Source organism: Lonchura striata, chromosome 9, assembly GCF_046129695.1.
Source record: "Lonchura striata isolate bLonStr1 chromosome 9, bLonStr1.mat, whole genome shotgun sequence".
Lineage (NCBI taxonomy): Eukaryota > Metazoa > Chordata > Aves > Passeriformes > Estrildidae > Lonchura > Lonchura striata.
In genome coordinates this window covers 18,373,246-18,389,938 of record NC_134611.1, presented here as the reverse complement: position 1 = coordinate 18,389,938, position 16,693 = coordinate 18,373,246, and the positions used below count along the sequence as shown (strand labels likewise).

At 42.9% G+C, this 16,693-nt stretch overlaps 2 protein-coding genes across 2 annotated transcripts in view; both read left to right on the top strand.

Moving 5' to 3' along the window:
- The window catches only part of DDAH1 (dimethylarginine dimethylaminohydrolase 1), a 57,999-nt gene extending 51,541 nt beyond the window's left edge, over positions 1–6,458 (top strand). The window contains exons 5-6 of the mRNA XM_021526786.3: positions 1,574–1,717; positions 1,931–6,458. Of these exons, the coding sequence (XP_021382461.1) occupies positions 1,574–1,717; positions 1,931–2,047 (261 nt within the window). The 3' untranslated portion in view covers positions 2,048–6,458. The remainder of the gene's footprint in view (positions 1–1,573; positions 1,718–1,930) is intronic.
- Positions 6,459–10,332: 3,874 nt separating this feature from the next.
- BCL10 (BCL10 immune signaling adaptor) lies at positions 10,333–16,049 on the top strand. The gene is made up of 3 exons (XM_021529959.2): positions 10,333–10,467; positions 12,448–12,736; positions 13,780–16,049. The coding sequence occupies exons 1-3, from the start codon at positions 10,384–10,386 to the stop codon at positions 14,145–14,147; spliced, it is 741 nt and encodes a 246-aa protein (XP_021385634.1). The 5' UTR covers positions 10,333–10,383; the 3' UTR covers positions 14,148–16,049.
- Positions 16,050–16,693: the final 644 nt, after the last annotated feature.

Sequence of the window (16,693 nt, the reverse complement as noted above, 5' to 3'; positions counted from 1 at the left end):
CGCAACATCAAGGAAAGCAGAATAAAAGTCATCTTGGCAACATAACAGAAACAAAATTTTAAAAAATAAAATCAACTGTAAGCATACAAAAATACAAAATTACATCTGACGAAGTAAAGGTGCAAGGATTCTTACCCAGAAAACCACATTAGCCTTTTATGGAGGTAGATGTGTCCTTGGGAACTTGGGAGAGTTTCATAACATGAGAAGAAACAAGAAATGACAATCTGATAACACTTCCTCAAGAATGCATGGCATTCTTTGTTGTGAGTTTCATGTTCTCCACGGGATGTGGATGACTCAGGCTAGAACATGAAAAATGTAGACTTATAAAGGAATTACTTACCATAGGTGTGGGCAAGCATGAGTTCTTTGTTGCTTCCCAGTATGTTGTGTAGACCGTGTCATAAATCAGCTGCATTTCTTTAATGAATGAGAAGTAGTACAGATGAATGACCTTGGAAGCAACTTAATGACAAACTTAACTGTGCCTAAAATTGAAGTCTGCTTTCTGCTGTGTGATGTAAATCTCTGGGTTCTCCCTGAGAAGGGAATTTAATTGAAAAATGTTGTTAATAAAAGACCAGGTTTTTCTAAAGATAATATTAGTGTATTTTAAGCTGAAAAAAAAAGCCTTTTCTTTCTGTTTGCATCTTTGCATGTATGTGCAATATATGTGGGAACACAGGTGGACAGAGGCAGAAATGGAAACATTTGCAATTTGCTTAAGCTTTCAGTAGAACCAAAGTTTTGGACTTTGAGCCTTGTTCAGTTCTGTGTTGTTCTTGATCTCTGTGAGGCTGAAGCTGATGTAAAGCTGGAATGCTACAACTGGGAGTCAGGCATCTTGTCTTCAGGCTTTTCCCATCCTTACTAAAATGAATCTGATCCAAACCATGGGATTGACCCTGAGGGTCTATCTCCAAAATTCCAGCCAGCCAGGGTCTACATTTGTGTATGAGCCTTATATTTATGACCCAAACCTCTGAAGCCCAGGAGCTCTCCTGTTGCAAGGTGGGTATTGTGCTGTCCCCTTGGGAACGAGGATTAGCACAAACATGCCTGCTTGCTCCCCAGCACAGGTGCTTAGTGAAAGAGTAACTGCCTGCAAAGCAGAACAGAGCTCCTTGAAAAGAATTAAGATTGGGCAGATATCCAAACTGGGAACCATTCCTGTCCTGTTTGGTTTAATTCGTACTCATTACATAAATACTGAACAATGGTTGTCTTTTTGTAATAGGTGCTGAGCACCTATAGTCTCAGTCAGTGTCAGGAGCAGTTTTGCATACTCAGTGTGCAATCCTCAAGGAAAAGACCTCACAGAGTATGCTTACCAAGTGCCCTGCTTAATCTGCTTGCAAGAGCCATTGCACAAAGGTTTTCCATTGCTCCTTACAGTTAGGTTTAGTAGATTCTTCCATAAATGCAGAGATAAAAGGAAATATCTATACTTGCTGCATAGCAAAATGGCCCTTGACTGCCTTGGCAATCACAATTAGCTATTTCTGAAGATTCTGTTCTCCCATTACTTTAATGTGTTTGATCTAAATTGCTGCACCGTGTCTCCTGGCAGACCATGCAGCAGATGAGCGACCACCGCTACGACAAGCTGACAGTGCCTGACGATGCCGCGGCGAACTGCATCTACTTAAACATTCCCAGCAAGGGGCACGTCCTGCTGCACCGGGCCCCCGAGGAGTACCCCGAGAGTGCCAAGGTGAGGCCCTGCAGCTCCCCTGCTGCAGTGGATGATGTGTGACTATCACAGCCAGCAGGCCACGTGCACTGTGAGCGTTCCTGGTGATCAACAGTGATGGCTGGCTTGGCGCCTGCTGGCTAATCCATGTCTGTTCTGTAAACGCTTAGCAAAAAGGGAAAACAGAGGGGTAACGTGTATTGATTTTTCCCTTACATTTTCTTTCCTGGACAGGTATTCGAAAAGCTGAAGGACCACATGCTGATCCCAATAGCCAACACAGAACTGGAGAAAGTTGATGGGTCACTCACGTGTTGCTCTGTGTTTATTAACAAAGCTTCAGAATTATGAGTTTACAGAGTCCCTCCCTTGTAACTGGCAATAATGTTACACACAAGGTAGATGAATCTGTATCCACACTTTTATTGTTTTTATTGACAATCTACTGTACCACTGTGCTACTAACCCTTGTTTACAGATTTTTTGCTTTGTGAATTTTTATTATGTCCTTGCAGATGGTATTTAAGGTGGATGTAGGGTTTGTTAGAGCACATAACTCTGAAGTAAGTTAGTCCCATGGGCTAGCAGAAGACAATTACAATGGCTAACCCTTAGCTTTAGTGATTTAACATATCTGTGTGAAAATTTCATGAAACCTGGCTAATTCTCAATATTCAAGCACTTCTGTTGTCTTTACACGTTCCCTTCTGTCTTCTTTTCTCTTGCTTCCTCGCTCTACATGTGTTTTTCCTTGCTCAGTCTTCTACTTTCAGTGGTGCAAAGTATTAGGGGGACTGAAGAAAACTCAGTGGGCTCATGAACCAAGTACCTCGTGTGGCAGGGAAGCTTCCCATACACTAGCTGGAACAGTGGGCAGTGGATTGTGCTCACTGTCCTGGCCACATCACAGTGCTGCTGCTGGGCAGAGTTGTGGCTGGAATCCATTTCAGACACCAGGTACCAGCTTTGGAAAAGTGACTGCCTGGGAAACTTGAATGACAGAAGAAGACAGTAGTGCAGCCACACAAGTTGTCTCCTGCAAATTCAGGTCCCATTTTCCTGCTAAGACCATGACTTTCAATGTGGTGAGAATGGGAGAGGAATTTTTTAAAAAGGCCAGATACTAGGAAGCCTCTGGACCACAAAAATTAAGTGCAGAGATGCAAAAGAAATCTAAAGTATGGGGGAGTTGAATCCCTTTGTTCACATCTTATTTGTTTCTCCTTTCTGTTTTCTCTTCATTTGGAGGCCACTTACTAGAAAAATTCAAAAGAAAAGGGTGATAGAAGGAGTTGAAGGACAGCTATTCCTGGATTATGCCCATGAATAAGGGAAGCTGTTTTTTCCTGGAAGATTGTCATTTTTTCTTTATCTGCCCTTGGGACAGTTTTCCTTGGAACAATAACTGTCTTATATTTTTTTTTAGTGGCATGAATATTCACTGTGGTATTCGGTTAAGGCAAATATAATTTTTGTAGTGAATTCCTCAACATGTTTACCCACTGAGTCATAGCTTTTTTTTCACCACTGCAAAGTGAAGCACACACCATTCTATTCACATGCTTCTTGTTAAATCATTTGTAAACTAAGGATGGGAGCAATTCCCAAACAGAGGCAGTAGTGGGAACTCTCCAGGGACTGACAAATAGTCTGAACATGTTATCAGCTTCCTAGACATCTCCTCCACCTTTCCTGACCCACTTGTGGCATGTTGCTGAGGCACAGTGGGAAGTGAGTGAGGGGGCTTGGGCAGTGTGGTCTGCAGGAAAGCACACAGAATTAACCAAGTGCCCACTGGAGTATCCTCTGGAAATGTGTGTGCTGTTTTGTGCATTCATAAGGGAGAAAACAGAAGCACTCATATTCGTAGGTTCTCTCTGGCACATCTCACTCTGCATCTCAGTGGTAATGAGAGGAAAACCTCCTGGCAGCTACCAGAGTACACCTGGTGCTTCGTGTTGGATAACACAAGGTATCATGGGGAAGAGAGCACTGATGAGCAAACATAGTGCATGTGAAAAGAATGTGGCCCAAAGGAAGTTCTTCAGCCAGCCAAACAGCAAGTGGGTTTTTTTTTTTTTCTATTTATGACTCTCCTGTCCCTAATGTTCCCTCTTTGTCTCTTCCATTCCCATGCACCATCATTTAAACCTGAGCCAGGTGATCAGACTCTCAGGATGTAAATGTTGCAGTGGGGAATGTTTTTCTGCCTTCCCTTGGTGCTTTTTAAGTATTTGATAAAGTATCACACGTTTCAAAATAAGCTGACATTAAACAGAGATTTTGTGCCAAAAAGTGCCAAAAAGTGGCCCTGCAGTATTAAGCTGTGAGCTCCTAAAGGCAAGCTGTACTCTGTGAAAAACCTGTGCAGCCATGGGAGCTGTCAAAGCTGAACCAGTTCCCCCATCCTGACTTGTCCATGTACCTCCTGGGGCCTGGCCCCCATCCATGTCCTTCAGTCCCTCTTCCCATCTCTTGCTAGGGAGCCAGAGCATCCAGCTACACTTGGAGAGTTAGGCTGTAGGGTTTCAATTTTATTTATTGTTAAATATTTCTGTAGTTTTGGCTTTGGTTTTTTTTCTTCCTCCACCCTCTCTCAACTGTCTCCTTCCTCAGACCCTCATTTATAGTTTGCTCATCAAGGCATGATGAGCACTTTTCTCTTTTAAACCCAAGTGATTTTGCCTTCTGTTGCCTCAGTTCTTACTTGAGTCTTTTTCTTCACTTCTTCTTCACTATTCACTCCACAGTATCCCAAGCCATGATGGACTATCCTAAACTCACTCTCTCCCTGAGTAGGTGCCAGGAGAGAGGAAAACTGAGGGGTCTGCTTTGGGTCTGAGCAACTTCTTTTGAGCTGTAAGGATGACAGTCAGCAGGAGCTGTAGATCCAGAGAATAACAAGGGTGAGTCCTTTTTTTAAGATTTCTCCAGGAAAAAAAGAACCATTTCTAGTGACACTGGTGTTACCCTGTGTCCTTGAAAGCCGTAGAATGTGTGAAAATGAATTCCCCTGGTTCCCTAGGGGAGGAAGAAGAGAAGTTGGGATTTCAGAGCTGAGAAACAGCTGTGTAGACAGAGAGGTTGGTTTTTCATCTCTTGCCATTTAGATTTCCTTGGCTTCAGGGCTGCATTTTGGTATACAGAAAGCAAGGGAGTATCTGAAGGATCTGAATTCCTTCAGTTGTTGTATTCAAACTATCTAACTTCAGGCACAAAATTGAGGTGCTCTAAAATCACACCTGCTTTCTCTCTCTTGGCCTCAGTAGCAATCACAGCCTCTTAACATAGATGCTCTAAATTACATCTTGGTCTGATACCAAAAGTTATCTAAGCTGGTTAGTGGGATTGCCCTCACCTCACAGCTTCTATTAATCTTTGTTTTAGCATTAGAAAGAAAAATATTATGAACACTTCAGTTTATGTATTTACAGTATGGTACTAAGAACTAAAATCATGCCAAATGCTTCTTGTTCTTGCTGTTTTCTGTTTATTTTTCTGTTGCCCAAACAAAGAATTCAGTTGTGAGGACATTTCTGCAGTGACACATGTGCATCTCATGCATGTCCTGTACATTTTGTCACCAGAACACTTCTCAGATGCCTGATATAAATCATCATTCCTGATTAATATAAATAATAAAATAAAATCCCAAACCAAAAAAGGAGATGAGACACTGAACACTGATAGTTGCCCACATGAAACTCTTGATAACAACTGTCAGGCTGTATGACAGCAGACCAGTATAGAAGTTCTTGTGGTAATAGCTCAGCAATGGGGCTTGAATTACTCATCAAAGGATTTTTCCTTTCAGCAATCAGTTTAGCTCAGTTGAAATGAAAGAGCCAGAATGTGCATTATAGATCTTTTGTGGATGTTATCTTTGCTAAGAGTTTAGGGAGATCTGTGATATGTGGGTTTCTTTCTTCAACAGAATGTGAATACAGTGTCTCTCTCTGTAATGAAAATGTGAATGCATACTGTACGTTACAAGATAAACTTGAATTTTTTCCATTTTTGTATTTTTTTGTTTACCATGCTGATAATACTCAGTTTTAAATAGATGCTACATGTGTGAAGCTATGCTCTTGATTTTTTTTTTGGTGATTTCCATTTGATAGGAATAGAGCTCATTAGGCACCACTATGTCCAGTTTTGAAAACAAAAAGCCAGTATACAGAATGCTGTTTGTTCACAGCAAACTGGAAGATATGGGGGAAAAAAGCATTTTATTTTGTTCAGCTTCATATATGTTTTATCAATGTAGTCAGAGCCAAATTAATAGAAAACATCAACATCCACATGGAACCATTTGAGGAAAATAATTTACTATTTAAGACTGTCTATTTTTGCTTTTATCAATAAGGAAGCTGAAAAGATAAGTCTGCTTAAACAATGGTATTTGTTAAGTGATTGTGAACAAAGTATCAGTGGACCTCATGCATTTTCAGAGAAGTTTTAACTGGACGTGTGATGTAAATTGTATGGATTTGTATGTGAATCGTGTTAGTCACTGTTTTACATTGTATTGTCATGCAGTGCACAAATGTGACTACTGAGCACAGAAGCATTACATTCATTAAACTTAATCTTGTTGCAGTATATAATTCCCCACTTTTTGTGCCAAAAACATCAATACATTCCATAATCAGTTCCAATAGAGCCTTGCACTTCGATTTAGTTTTTTTTTTTTTTTGTGACTCTTGGAGTTTCAATACTATATATCACCATCACGAAGGAATAAAGTGTCAGTTGTAACATACCCTGTGTAGTTCATTCTTCTTCTTTTGGAACTGAAAGTATATGTATTTAATTTAATACTGTTTCATGCTGTCTTTTTTATTTCCAAGCTTATTAAATACCTAGAAGTAAAGCCAATTATAGACACTAGCACTAAAACCCTTAATTCTGTTAGGGGAAATGTTGACTCTTTAAAAACAAATTATATTTTTAGACTGTACATTTAAGAGTAACATGTAGAGGGGAGGTACTGCCTGTGAGTGATCATGATGAATTTTATTGCTGTCCAAGGTAACAAAAGAGATGTTGGCACAGTACAGTATGTTTCTCTGTAGTGCCTCCATTTAAAGGAACTTACAAAAGGTGAAAATGTGAAGGATAGTGGCATTCCCATTATGGTTAAATTATTCACACAGCTCTGGTGTCTTTTCTCCCTCACAATCTCAGGAGAGGTGACTGCACTCCAGACATTGCTTTGAGGTAACCTGACAGATAATTCCATGTCTTTTATCTGAATCCTTCCTGTTGTGGGCCACAGACTGCTCCCGGGGCTGCTCTCTGCTTGCCCCCTCGGGCTCTAATGCCAGCAGGTGACAATGTTGGGGACCAGGAGCTGGGGAGAGCCTGCAGTCACTCTGGGCTCCATGGGCAGGTGTGCAAGGGCTCATGAGCCATCAGTGCCATCTCCTGGCAGTCCAGGAGTCAGCAGTTCAAGGCCTCAGTAGTGTTCTTTCAACTTTTTAAGAACACCAAGATTAGTTAACAGAGTAGGAATTCCTTAATAAAGTGTAGCAAAATAATTACATTACTTTCAAACTGAATTTTGCTAGTATAATACGACTTTAAACAAACCATAATCTATTATTCTCCTTGCCAGAGAAATAGGGACAAAGGATCTAAATACAGCCTTCATACTGATTTTACAGCATGGGTCAAAAATATTGTTTTTATACTAATATGTTTAAATCAGTGTTATGCCCAGTGTGCATACATTTAGTGTGATGCAATTAATATTTTAAACTATTTCATTTACATGTGTACCCATGTCTGCAGGAGAGAGTTGGCACAAATTTACTTGAATTTATTTCTTAATGGCAATGATTAAAAATTAGAAAATATAGACAAGCCACAACACTTGCCACATTAAGAAGTTTCTTATAGAATATCAAACCTGAGAAAAGCAAAATCATAGTAATTTAACAAGGGCTGTTCTTTGCAAAACTTAGCTGTAGGATATTACTTCAAGTAGAGACTTCTACATTTGAGTGTACAGAGTTAGTCCCCACTCTAAGTACATGCTGCTTAAAAACCATCAGTCACTGTCTCCTGCACCATGAAGCCCAGACATTCTGATGCTCTCAACAACCTCACCCCCAAAAATGAATGACCTGTATTTATTGCTGTGATTCAGTAGCTGCAACATGCCATTGGTTGCTGCAGGTATCTTTGTGTTTGGGAAGGGCCCTCGATCTGTAACTAAACCAAACTCCTTCCCTTCTCTCTGGCAGCTTTCCTTGTCCTCCTCCCTAAGGAATTGAGCTGTAGACTCCCACAGCTCTCACAGGGGCTGGGCTGTCCTGCCAGCTCTAGCAGGGGCTTTCCTGAGAACCCAGACCAGACCCTTGAGCAAGGATCAGGAAGAGAAGGGGATGGGAGCACATGAAACTTCCAGGGAGAGGCCCCTGCTCAGCAGTAAGGACATGCTGCCTGCAGGGACCTGGATCAGTGAGGGCAGAAGGGGAAGAAAACCTGGAGCCAGTCACAGCTCTGAAAAGCTGACTGACCTCTTAGGAACTGTGACAGTGTTACAACATTTTCTTCACCTTCACAGGGAGTTCTGTAAAAACCTCTGGGTTGTAAACAGTTTTCAAAATTTATTTTGGAAATTTAGTCTAGAAATTTATACTAGATGGACATTACATATGTACACGCTCATACAACAATGCAATGTCCAAAATCCTTCCAGATGCCTTGAAGGAAGTGATCCCTGACTCACTCTACATTGAGCCTCACTTCTGAATATCAAGTGGCTGTTACTCTCCTGAAGTAAGTTTGTGCAGAGAATGGCCTTCTTCCTGCTGCCTGGACCATTAAATCCTGGTAGGGTGTTTTGGCATTAAGTCTGCTAAAACATATTCTGTTCTTGTATTCACTAACCACATGCTCTCTTCCTGACTGCTGAAGTTAAAGCATTCCAGTTTGTCTCCTACACGGCTCAGGAATCAGCAGCCTAACCCTCCAGACATCACATGGCTTTGAACTGCACCTCTTGCTGAGCAAGGTTATTAACAAATACTCTCAATCCAGAATGCATGATAGATGTTTTTATCAGCAGTGTTGCATGGAGCCAGCAAAGTCCACAATGTAATTCACCTTGAAGAGGAAGAGCTGAAAGGCATGTGATTTAATAAACAAGGGAGGGAGTGAGGGGCTGGGAAGGTTTGCCTGGCTCTGTCTCAGAAGTGCCACAATCAGTTCTCTTGGAAGCATCAGAGAAGCTGAAATCATTCCCTGTATTTTGGGTGCATAGCACAGATTAGGAGGATCAATGTAGTCATTTGAACTTGGAAAAAATGGTCAGTCCTGGAGCTCTCTGAGCAGGAAAATGGGAGATAAATAGGTTACTTTGCAGAGATACACAGCTTTGAGAAACTCAAATGCACTACAGCAAAGAAAGGCTTCTTGGGGTGGGAATACCATGCAGGAGGCTGTGGGCTGTGAGCAGCTGTGTCCCCAAACGAGCAGCAGTCGGGGCTGCTGGCGAGGGGGCCTGAGAGAGCTTTCGCTGGCCGAGGTGACCTTCACGGCTGGCTGGCAACCTCTGGGGATTGGCCCCGATTTTAACACCCAGCTCTGCAGAAATCAGCCCCGGCATCAGGTGCCTAGTCCTTTATTTTTCAACTGTTCTGGGCAGGTTCTTCGTGTTTATTTTAAAGCTGGGACTGCTAGCACTGCAAAATAGATATAGTTACAATTAATATTTCAAGTACTATAAGTGCATTAACAAAGCATGTCAGTCAAAGACTTTGCAAAACTGTAAAACTACCACAGAACTGGCAGGTTGTCCTTACTGACAGCAAACCGCAGCGTTGATCGCTTCTACTTCTGTTCATGTTTATCTGCTGAATGGAAAATTTTAGGAGTGAATAACTAGCCCGAGTTCACCCGTGTCAGCGGCGAGAACACCGACTGCTGCCGTTCCAGCGCTGCCGTTCCTGCGGAGCGGCGCCGTGTCCCGGCGGGGCAGCGGCTCCCTCTGCTGCTGCCTTGGAGCACGACCCGGTGCAGCGGAGCGGCTTCTGAACACCGCCAGTCCCCGAAACCTGCGGGCAACCGGCCCCGCCCGGTACGGCCCGGTGCCGCCAGCCGCCGGCACGACGAGCCGGCACCCGCACGAGCCGCGGGCCCCGACACCTCTCCGCACGCTCAAGACCCTTTAGCGGAGGGGTCGTCACATGTCCCGAGGAGCCCGAGCCGGAGCCGGCGGCGCGGCACTCCCGCACCGGGGCACCGAGCCCGGCCCGCGCGGCCGCAGGACCGGGAGCCGCCCGCGGGCGGAGCGCCGATCCTCAGCACCCATTGGCGGGCGGCCGGGGGCGGAGCGCCGATCCTCAGCGCCCATTGGCGGGGGGCCGGGGGCGGAGCGCCGATCCTCAGCGCCCATTGGCGGGCGGCCGGGGGCGGAGCGCCGATCCTCAGCGCCCATTGGCGGGGGGTCGGGGGCGGAGCGCCGCTCCTCAGCGCCCATTGGTGGGCGGGCCGGGGGCGGAGCGTAGCGCAGACCCTGAGCTCCCATTGGGGCGGGGCCGCGCTGGGGCGTGGCCGCGGTTTGTCCCGCCTGGGGGCGGGGCGACGCGCCGAGGCTGAGCTGCCATTGGCGGAGGCGGGCGGGGGCGGAGGCGCCGCCCCGCGCGGGTTTCCCCAGCGGCGCCGCCGAGGGTTCCGCCATGGAGGGCCCGGGGTCGTGGGCGAGCTCGGGGGGCGCGGGGCGGCCGCTGACGGAGGACGAGATGGCGGAGGTGAAGAAGGATGTAAGTGGCGGGCGAGCCGGGGGCTCGGTGCCCAGGCCGGGCGCGGAGCGGCGAGTGGGGCCCGTGCGCGGGCGGGGGAGCGGAAGCGCCGTGGGAGCGGGCGGGGGGCCGGGCCGGGCCGGGGCCGGGCCGGGGAGTGTCGGGCGCGGCTCGGCCCGCCTGGGCCCCCTCGCGAGCGCGGGCCCGGGGCCGCCCCGTCCCCGCCGGGCCCCGGGCCGCCCGCCCTGCGCGGGCCCGGCTCCGGGGCTCGGCTGCGGCGGTCGCCGCGCCGCTGCCTGCGGGACCCGAAGCTCGGCTGGGAGTGTGACTGCTGCTCCTGCGGCCAGGGAAGTGAATTCTTAGAAAGCGGGGATGTCTTCGTTAAGTATCCTTAGATATTTTTTATTTTTATTGAGGCTTATTGTTCTATATTTTCCTGGGTTTTCCCCAGTACTTATTCACTGTTGTTTGGAATCTGAGGGAAGACTTCATCCTGATCCATTCTGGAATAATTTATCTCAACGTGAGACTGGGAAGCAATGCATTAACAACTTCAACAAGTGATTGCTTAATTTAAAAATAAAAAAATTAAAAGTAAAAAAATTTACTTTTTAATAAAAAGTAAAATAACAGTTTATCACTTATTTATTGCCTATCCATGGTTCTGTTTGTAATTTATAGTGTCTTATGTTTGATTCATTGGGGTTTTCTTACGTTCTCTTAAAGTACAGTAAAGACTCCTTGCAGCTTGTTTTTTTCTAGCTTTATGCTTAAGTGATTTCTTTTTAAATGCTTTGTCATAGTTTTGTGAGACATGTTTTTCAAGCTAATACTCGTTTCCACAGGCTGATACTGCAATAGTTGGCATTGGGTAGTTACACCAAAAAAGGATAAGAACTACTTGAGTCAGACACTGTAGGTATAACATGACAAGTATGTTTGTCTGGGTCAGTGACTGAACCCGCAGCTGCATCTCACAGAAGTGCATGATTGTCACTTCAGCCCTTGATCTTACAGGTATAGTACTTGGAGGAGAAAGGATGGAAACCTTAGGTAGAAAGAAATAACCTTCTTTTTATCATCAAAATGCAGTCCCACAAATCTGACTTTAGAGCTTCTGCAGTCAGATTTTAAATGTTGTGGCTTCACAACTGACTCGGCTCTCTCAGGGCTGTTCAGGAGACTTTGATGGGATCTCTGCAGGCCAGGGTGCTGTGTTAGCAGAGTCACTGTCTATGACAGGGGACCTCAGGAAACTAAAACTAGCAAGGACATCTTGATCTGGGCAAGCTGGTCTTGAGGAAGAGTTATAACGTTTGGAGTCTTGCAGTTAAGAGCTGAGAAGGATGAGGGTGAGAATCACTCATACAATGGAGTAGGGTTGCAAAAGACTAAAAGCAGCCACTAATGTTGAGAGTACGTACATTTATGGATGAAAGTGCATTTATCTTGGATGTCAGTAATTTGTTGAACTTGTCAATAGTGTAAATAAATAGGATTATTTACAAACCTTTTGAACTGGGAGCATATTCATGCTGTTGCTTTGAGACTGCTTTTGCTCAATGTACAGAAAACGTCAACAACTGCAGTATTTTGGAGTTGTGCCTCAAGGATAACACATGTGGCAATCAGATGACCAGTGAAAATGGGTGTATTTGTAGACAAAGTGAGTAGGTGCTGTTTGGTATAATTCCATTTTTACTTGATTGTTTTGAAACGTGCTAACCTCAGACCTTATGTAATCACATTTTTTATAAGCAGTCACCATATTTTGTAACAAGCATTGGAACTCCTGAGTTCAGTCAAAGAGTTAATGAAAGTGATAATTAGGTAACAGTTTTTTTAAAAAATTTTTTTACACTGAGAAAAGTCTCAACTAAGTAACACAGCAGCAGCTTTAAAAATTCTTTTGCTAACCTGTATCAAAATCATATAGGTTCCAACTACAGGGTTCTAAGTAATTAGAAATGTTGGCTAATACTAGTTTGTTTTGTTTTTCAGGCTTTAGAAAGGATGCGTCCTTACCTGTGTGATAAAATCATAGCTGAGAGACACTTTGATTACCTGCGTTCTAAGAAAATACTCACTAGGGAGGACACAGAAGAAATTTCTGCTCGATCTTCCAGTAGGAAAAAAACTGGGAAGTTGCTGGACTACTTAGCAGAAAATCCAAAGGGACTGGATACTTTGATTGAATCTATCAGACGAGAAAGAACACAAAACTTCCTGTTAGAAAAGATAACTGATGTAGTGTTGAAAGTCAAAAACGAAAAGCTTGAAGCTATTAAAGGTAACAACTTTTTAATAATGTTGTGTAAGACATAGGTTTTATTTTGAGGGTCTGCAAAATTAAAATCCAAAACAAAAGTCTTCCTCTGGTATTTGGAACAACATGTTTGGAAATATCTCCAGTTTGCATTTGAGATCCTAGTGTGTGTATCCTGGTTTTACCTTTTTACTATCTGAACACATCCACCATAAATAATAAGTAGCAAAAAAACCCCTATTGTGTTATTATGATGGATAAAGCTGTCTTCGTATTTCAGTTTTGCTTTTCAAAAATGGGTGGTTATCTTCCATCTTTCATTTCTCTTCAAGGTATTTGCTGCAGTGGCAGGATGCTCTGGTTTAGTTAAACTTTGTGCCTCAGCAGAAAATATACTAGCAAATGCAGCTTGAGGGAGTTCCCCTGTATGCCTTCAATGCCACAGCTTAGAAGTAGACCATGTAAATACATGTTGGGTGTTCTTCCATACAGGCTTAGAGGTTTTGTTGACACCCAGACCTTGAAGTGACTGTGTGTACTCATATTTTAAGGCAGAGAAAAATGTATAGGCTTTCTACACCAGAAGTGTTATTTCCCCTCCACGCCCATCAAAAGGCAAATAAGGAAGAAGTATGTTTTAACCATAGCGATGAACGGCCTGAGGTTTGCTCTGGCTTCAGGTAAAATAACCTTGAAATGCTGTCCACTTTGGAGCAGAACCATCAGGTGAAACTCTTAAAAGTTTGAAGAACACAGTGAGAAAAATCTAAAAGAAGTTGGGCCAAAGGGCTAAAGTGACTTATTAAAATGAACTTGAAGTTACAGTGCATCCTTGTCAAGTCCTAACTGGTACTGAGTACAGAGAAACCATTCACGTCAGCCTAGATAACCTGCATGTTGGTTTTTTAATTTGTCGGGAATTCTGGGTGTCACAGGTGAGATGAAGGGTGAGTCTGTTAAAAATATGGACAATTGATTTTTGACAGTCTTACTGATACTAAATCAGAGCACAGTTTAAAATGTCCCCATACTGTAATTAAATCCAGTATCTGTTTTTTTTGTCATAGGTTTAAGCTGCAGCACCTGTATGACCTCACTGTATGGAGGAACAAATAATCTTTCTAGATCATTTTCTGATGAATCAAATTTTCTGGATAAAACAAAAGACAAAGAATCTACCCAGATATATCACCCAGAAGAAGATTATAGCACTGCTGCGTTTGTGTCTGCTGTCTCTCTTCAGTCAATGAATTTACCAATTGCAGAGATGGGAAATGCACAGTGCAGTGTTTTCTCAGCCACCCTCCCAGGGCCTGGAGACCCTGGTGCACCCCCACTGCCCCCAGAGCTCCAGTCAGACCAGCAAGAGCCATGTACTAGTTCAAGTGACAATTGCTTTTTGCCTTTAAGATCACGTTCTGTTCAACCACAGTGAACGCGGTGACTTTTAGCTGTTCATCCAAATGGTTCTGAAACCTTATGGGATGTCTCATAAAGGCTAAAAAATGTTTTCAAACTCTTAGAAAAATTGGAGGAAATAATCTATGCAATTTCTGTTTTAATTTTGCAATTGTGTGATGCTGGATGTGCTTGACTTTTTTTGTTTTGTTCTTTAGGGAACTTTTTTCAAAGTATTGTGGTGTTATACCAACAAATGTTTGTTTTTTAAACCAATGTGTATAAGATTTCACATTTAGTTGCAGATACTTTAGCTGGAATTATAGAACAAATGGGGTTTTTTTTCTGCAGAAACTAACAAATCAGTTTTTATTAATGTTTCTGTGATGGGTGAACTGGGAAAGATGGTTAGGAAAAGTACTGAGTATGGAAAAAAATCTGAACTCAAAACTTAAGCTTACTTACCAAAAAGCTTAAACTCATTTACCAAGTTAAATGTTTCTCACTAGGATAAATTCTGCTCTCCATGTGTATGTGTGCTGCTCCATTTGCAAAAAGCTCACAAATCTGGCCAAAACTGTGCTTATTAGCAAGGAGTTTCTTCCTTGTGTGAACCTTGTCCTACTGTTACATCAAAAGGCATCAGTATCGCAAATATACTTCTGCAGGCCTCAGTCTATTCTTCTTGTATATTAGTTAAAGATTCCTGATTTGAGATGCACTTTAAATATAAATTCTCTTTAGTACTGGAAGAGGAATGTAAACTGCTCTAATGGCATTGTGAGGGCTGTAAGAAAACATTTTTGTAGGATGCTATTAAGGAATAAAGCTTGTATGCTTTGCCCACTAGGGAAGTGCAGGAGAAGTTGTGTGACACAAACGTGTACCTGAAGGACTCTTGGAAATATGGCACTTCAAATACCTCCTCTTCAAAGCAGACAGACAGGTTTACATTTCAAATTGTTTAGAGTCAAATGCATTTTAAACTGTTTCAACATGGGAAGGTTCTCATTTCTTGCCATCATGTAACATACTGTATTCCTCTCATACTCGAATTATGGCCTACCTTTTGTGCACATGCCTATAACAATTTCAAAATGACATGATGGATTCTTAATTTGACATATACAGCTGTGTTCTGCAGTACTACACTTTACAGTGATGGGATGTTTTCACTATATCAAAGGGCAGGTTTGTATTTAAGGCCCTAAATTATTTTGGCTCTCATACCATGTATAGCCATGTAATGCCACAGCATTGCATACCCAGGTAATGTTACTAAACTGTTCTCCTTTTGTGCAGACAGGCCACCTGCAGGACCTCAGTATAGTCTCTATAAATTGTTTTTTACTATTACTCTGGTTTTGGAAGTAGATTAAAATAAAATGCAGTGTTCAGCTACACTCCATTCCGAGTCTGTGAACATCTTACATGTGAGAAAGATGTGTTTATAAAAACCCTTGTTTGTCTAGAAAGTGAAAGTGCTTTTCAGTGGAACTGTTTTGATTAGATGGCACTCTGGAAATAAAGCACCTAAATATGCAAGCCACACTTTGTTCTTTAGCATGAAATTAAGGATAGGATGAGCTTCCTCTCTTCCATTGACTTGAATTGTAGTTGGAACGTCTAGAAAGTGATTTGTCTAAATGCCCACTGTAACCACTTAAAGAGCTGTGCTTAGGCTTGAGTCCCTTCCTGGGTTCTTGTAGAGAAGGGAATGAACAGGGTTGGCCTTAACAGAGAAAATGCACCAGCTCAGGGTGGAGGCTGCCTTGCTGCTCCCCATCCTGCCCCGTAGTGTGCAGCCTGCAGGGACCACTCCCAGCAGAGCCTACGAACCTGAGACCTTGAGTGAATGTATTGTCTTTTCAAATGTCAATAATGTGCATTTTTAAATCGTATTTTTATCATAACTTTTGGAATAAATTCTTTTGTATAATTGCCTGTTTTTCTGTCTGCCTCTTTCATTTTTAAGATGTACAGGTTGCAAGAGCAGCTCATGCCATTACCTTGATGTGTGGTTTTGGTTTTGTGTGCATGGGAGGCTTTTGTTCTTGTCTTTTTAGAGAAGTTTGTCTTTGGTGGAAAGGCTGACTTAATGAGAAACGCCTGTGCTGGTAGGACTGCACTCAAGAGCAGTCTGTAAGGAAAACATGCATATGAAATCAACAGCTCTGCTGCTTAAGTAGTTTCTGCAGTTCGTGACTACTATTACTAACCTGATTCTTAAGTTTTTTTCAAATTACTCTATAGCTCAACTTCCTACGGATGTAAGAAAAGTTGCTTCCAGCCACGCTTATCTTGATTTCATTCTTAAATTAAGATATTTATTAATAGCAGGGGAGAATCAAAAACTTTGAGTGCTGAGAAGCATGACTCAGAAAAGGATTTGCAAATGCTGCAGGCACTGTGGTGTCTCACTTCAGTGGTTGTTTTCATTGTACTTTGTGAATAGGGCTTACTTCAAAATAATGACATGGTATTGATTATGAGAGATGAGGGGAATATGGTTTAGTATCTTTACAGTAAAGGAAGTGATCATAGTGTAACCAAAACCCCTTCCTCAGATCTTATCCTGCCTCT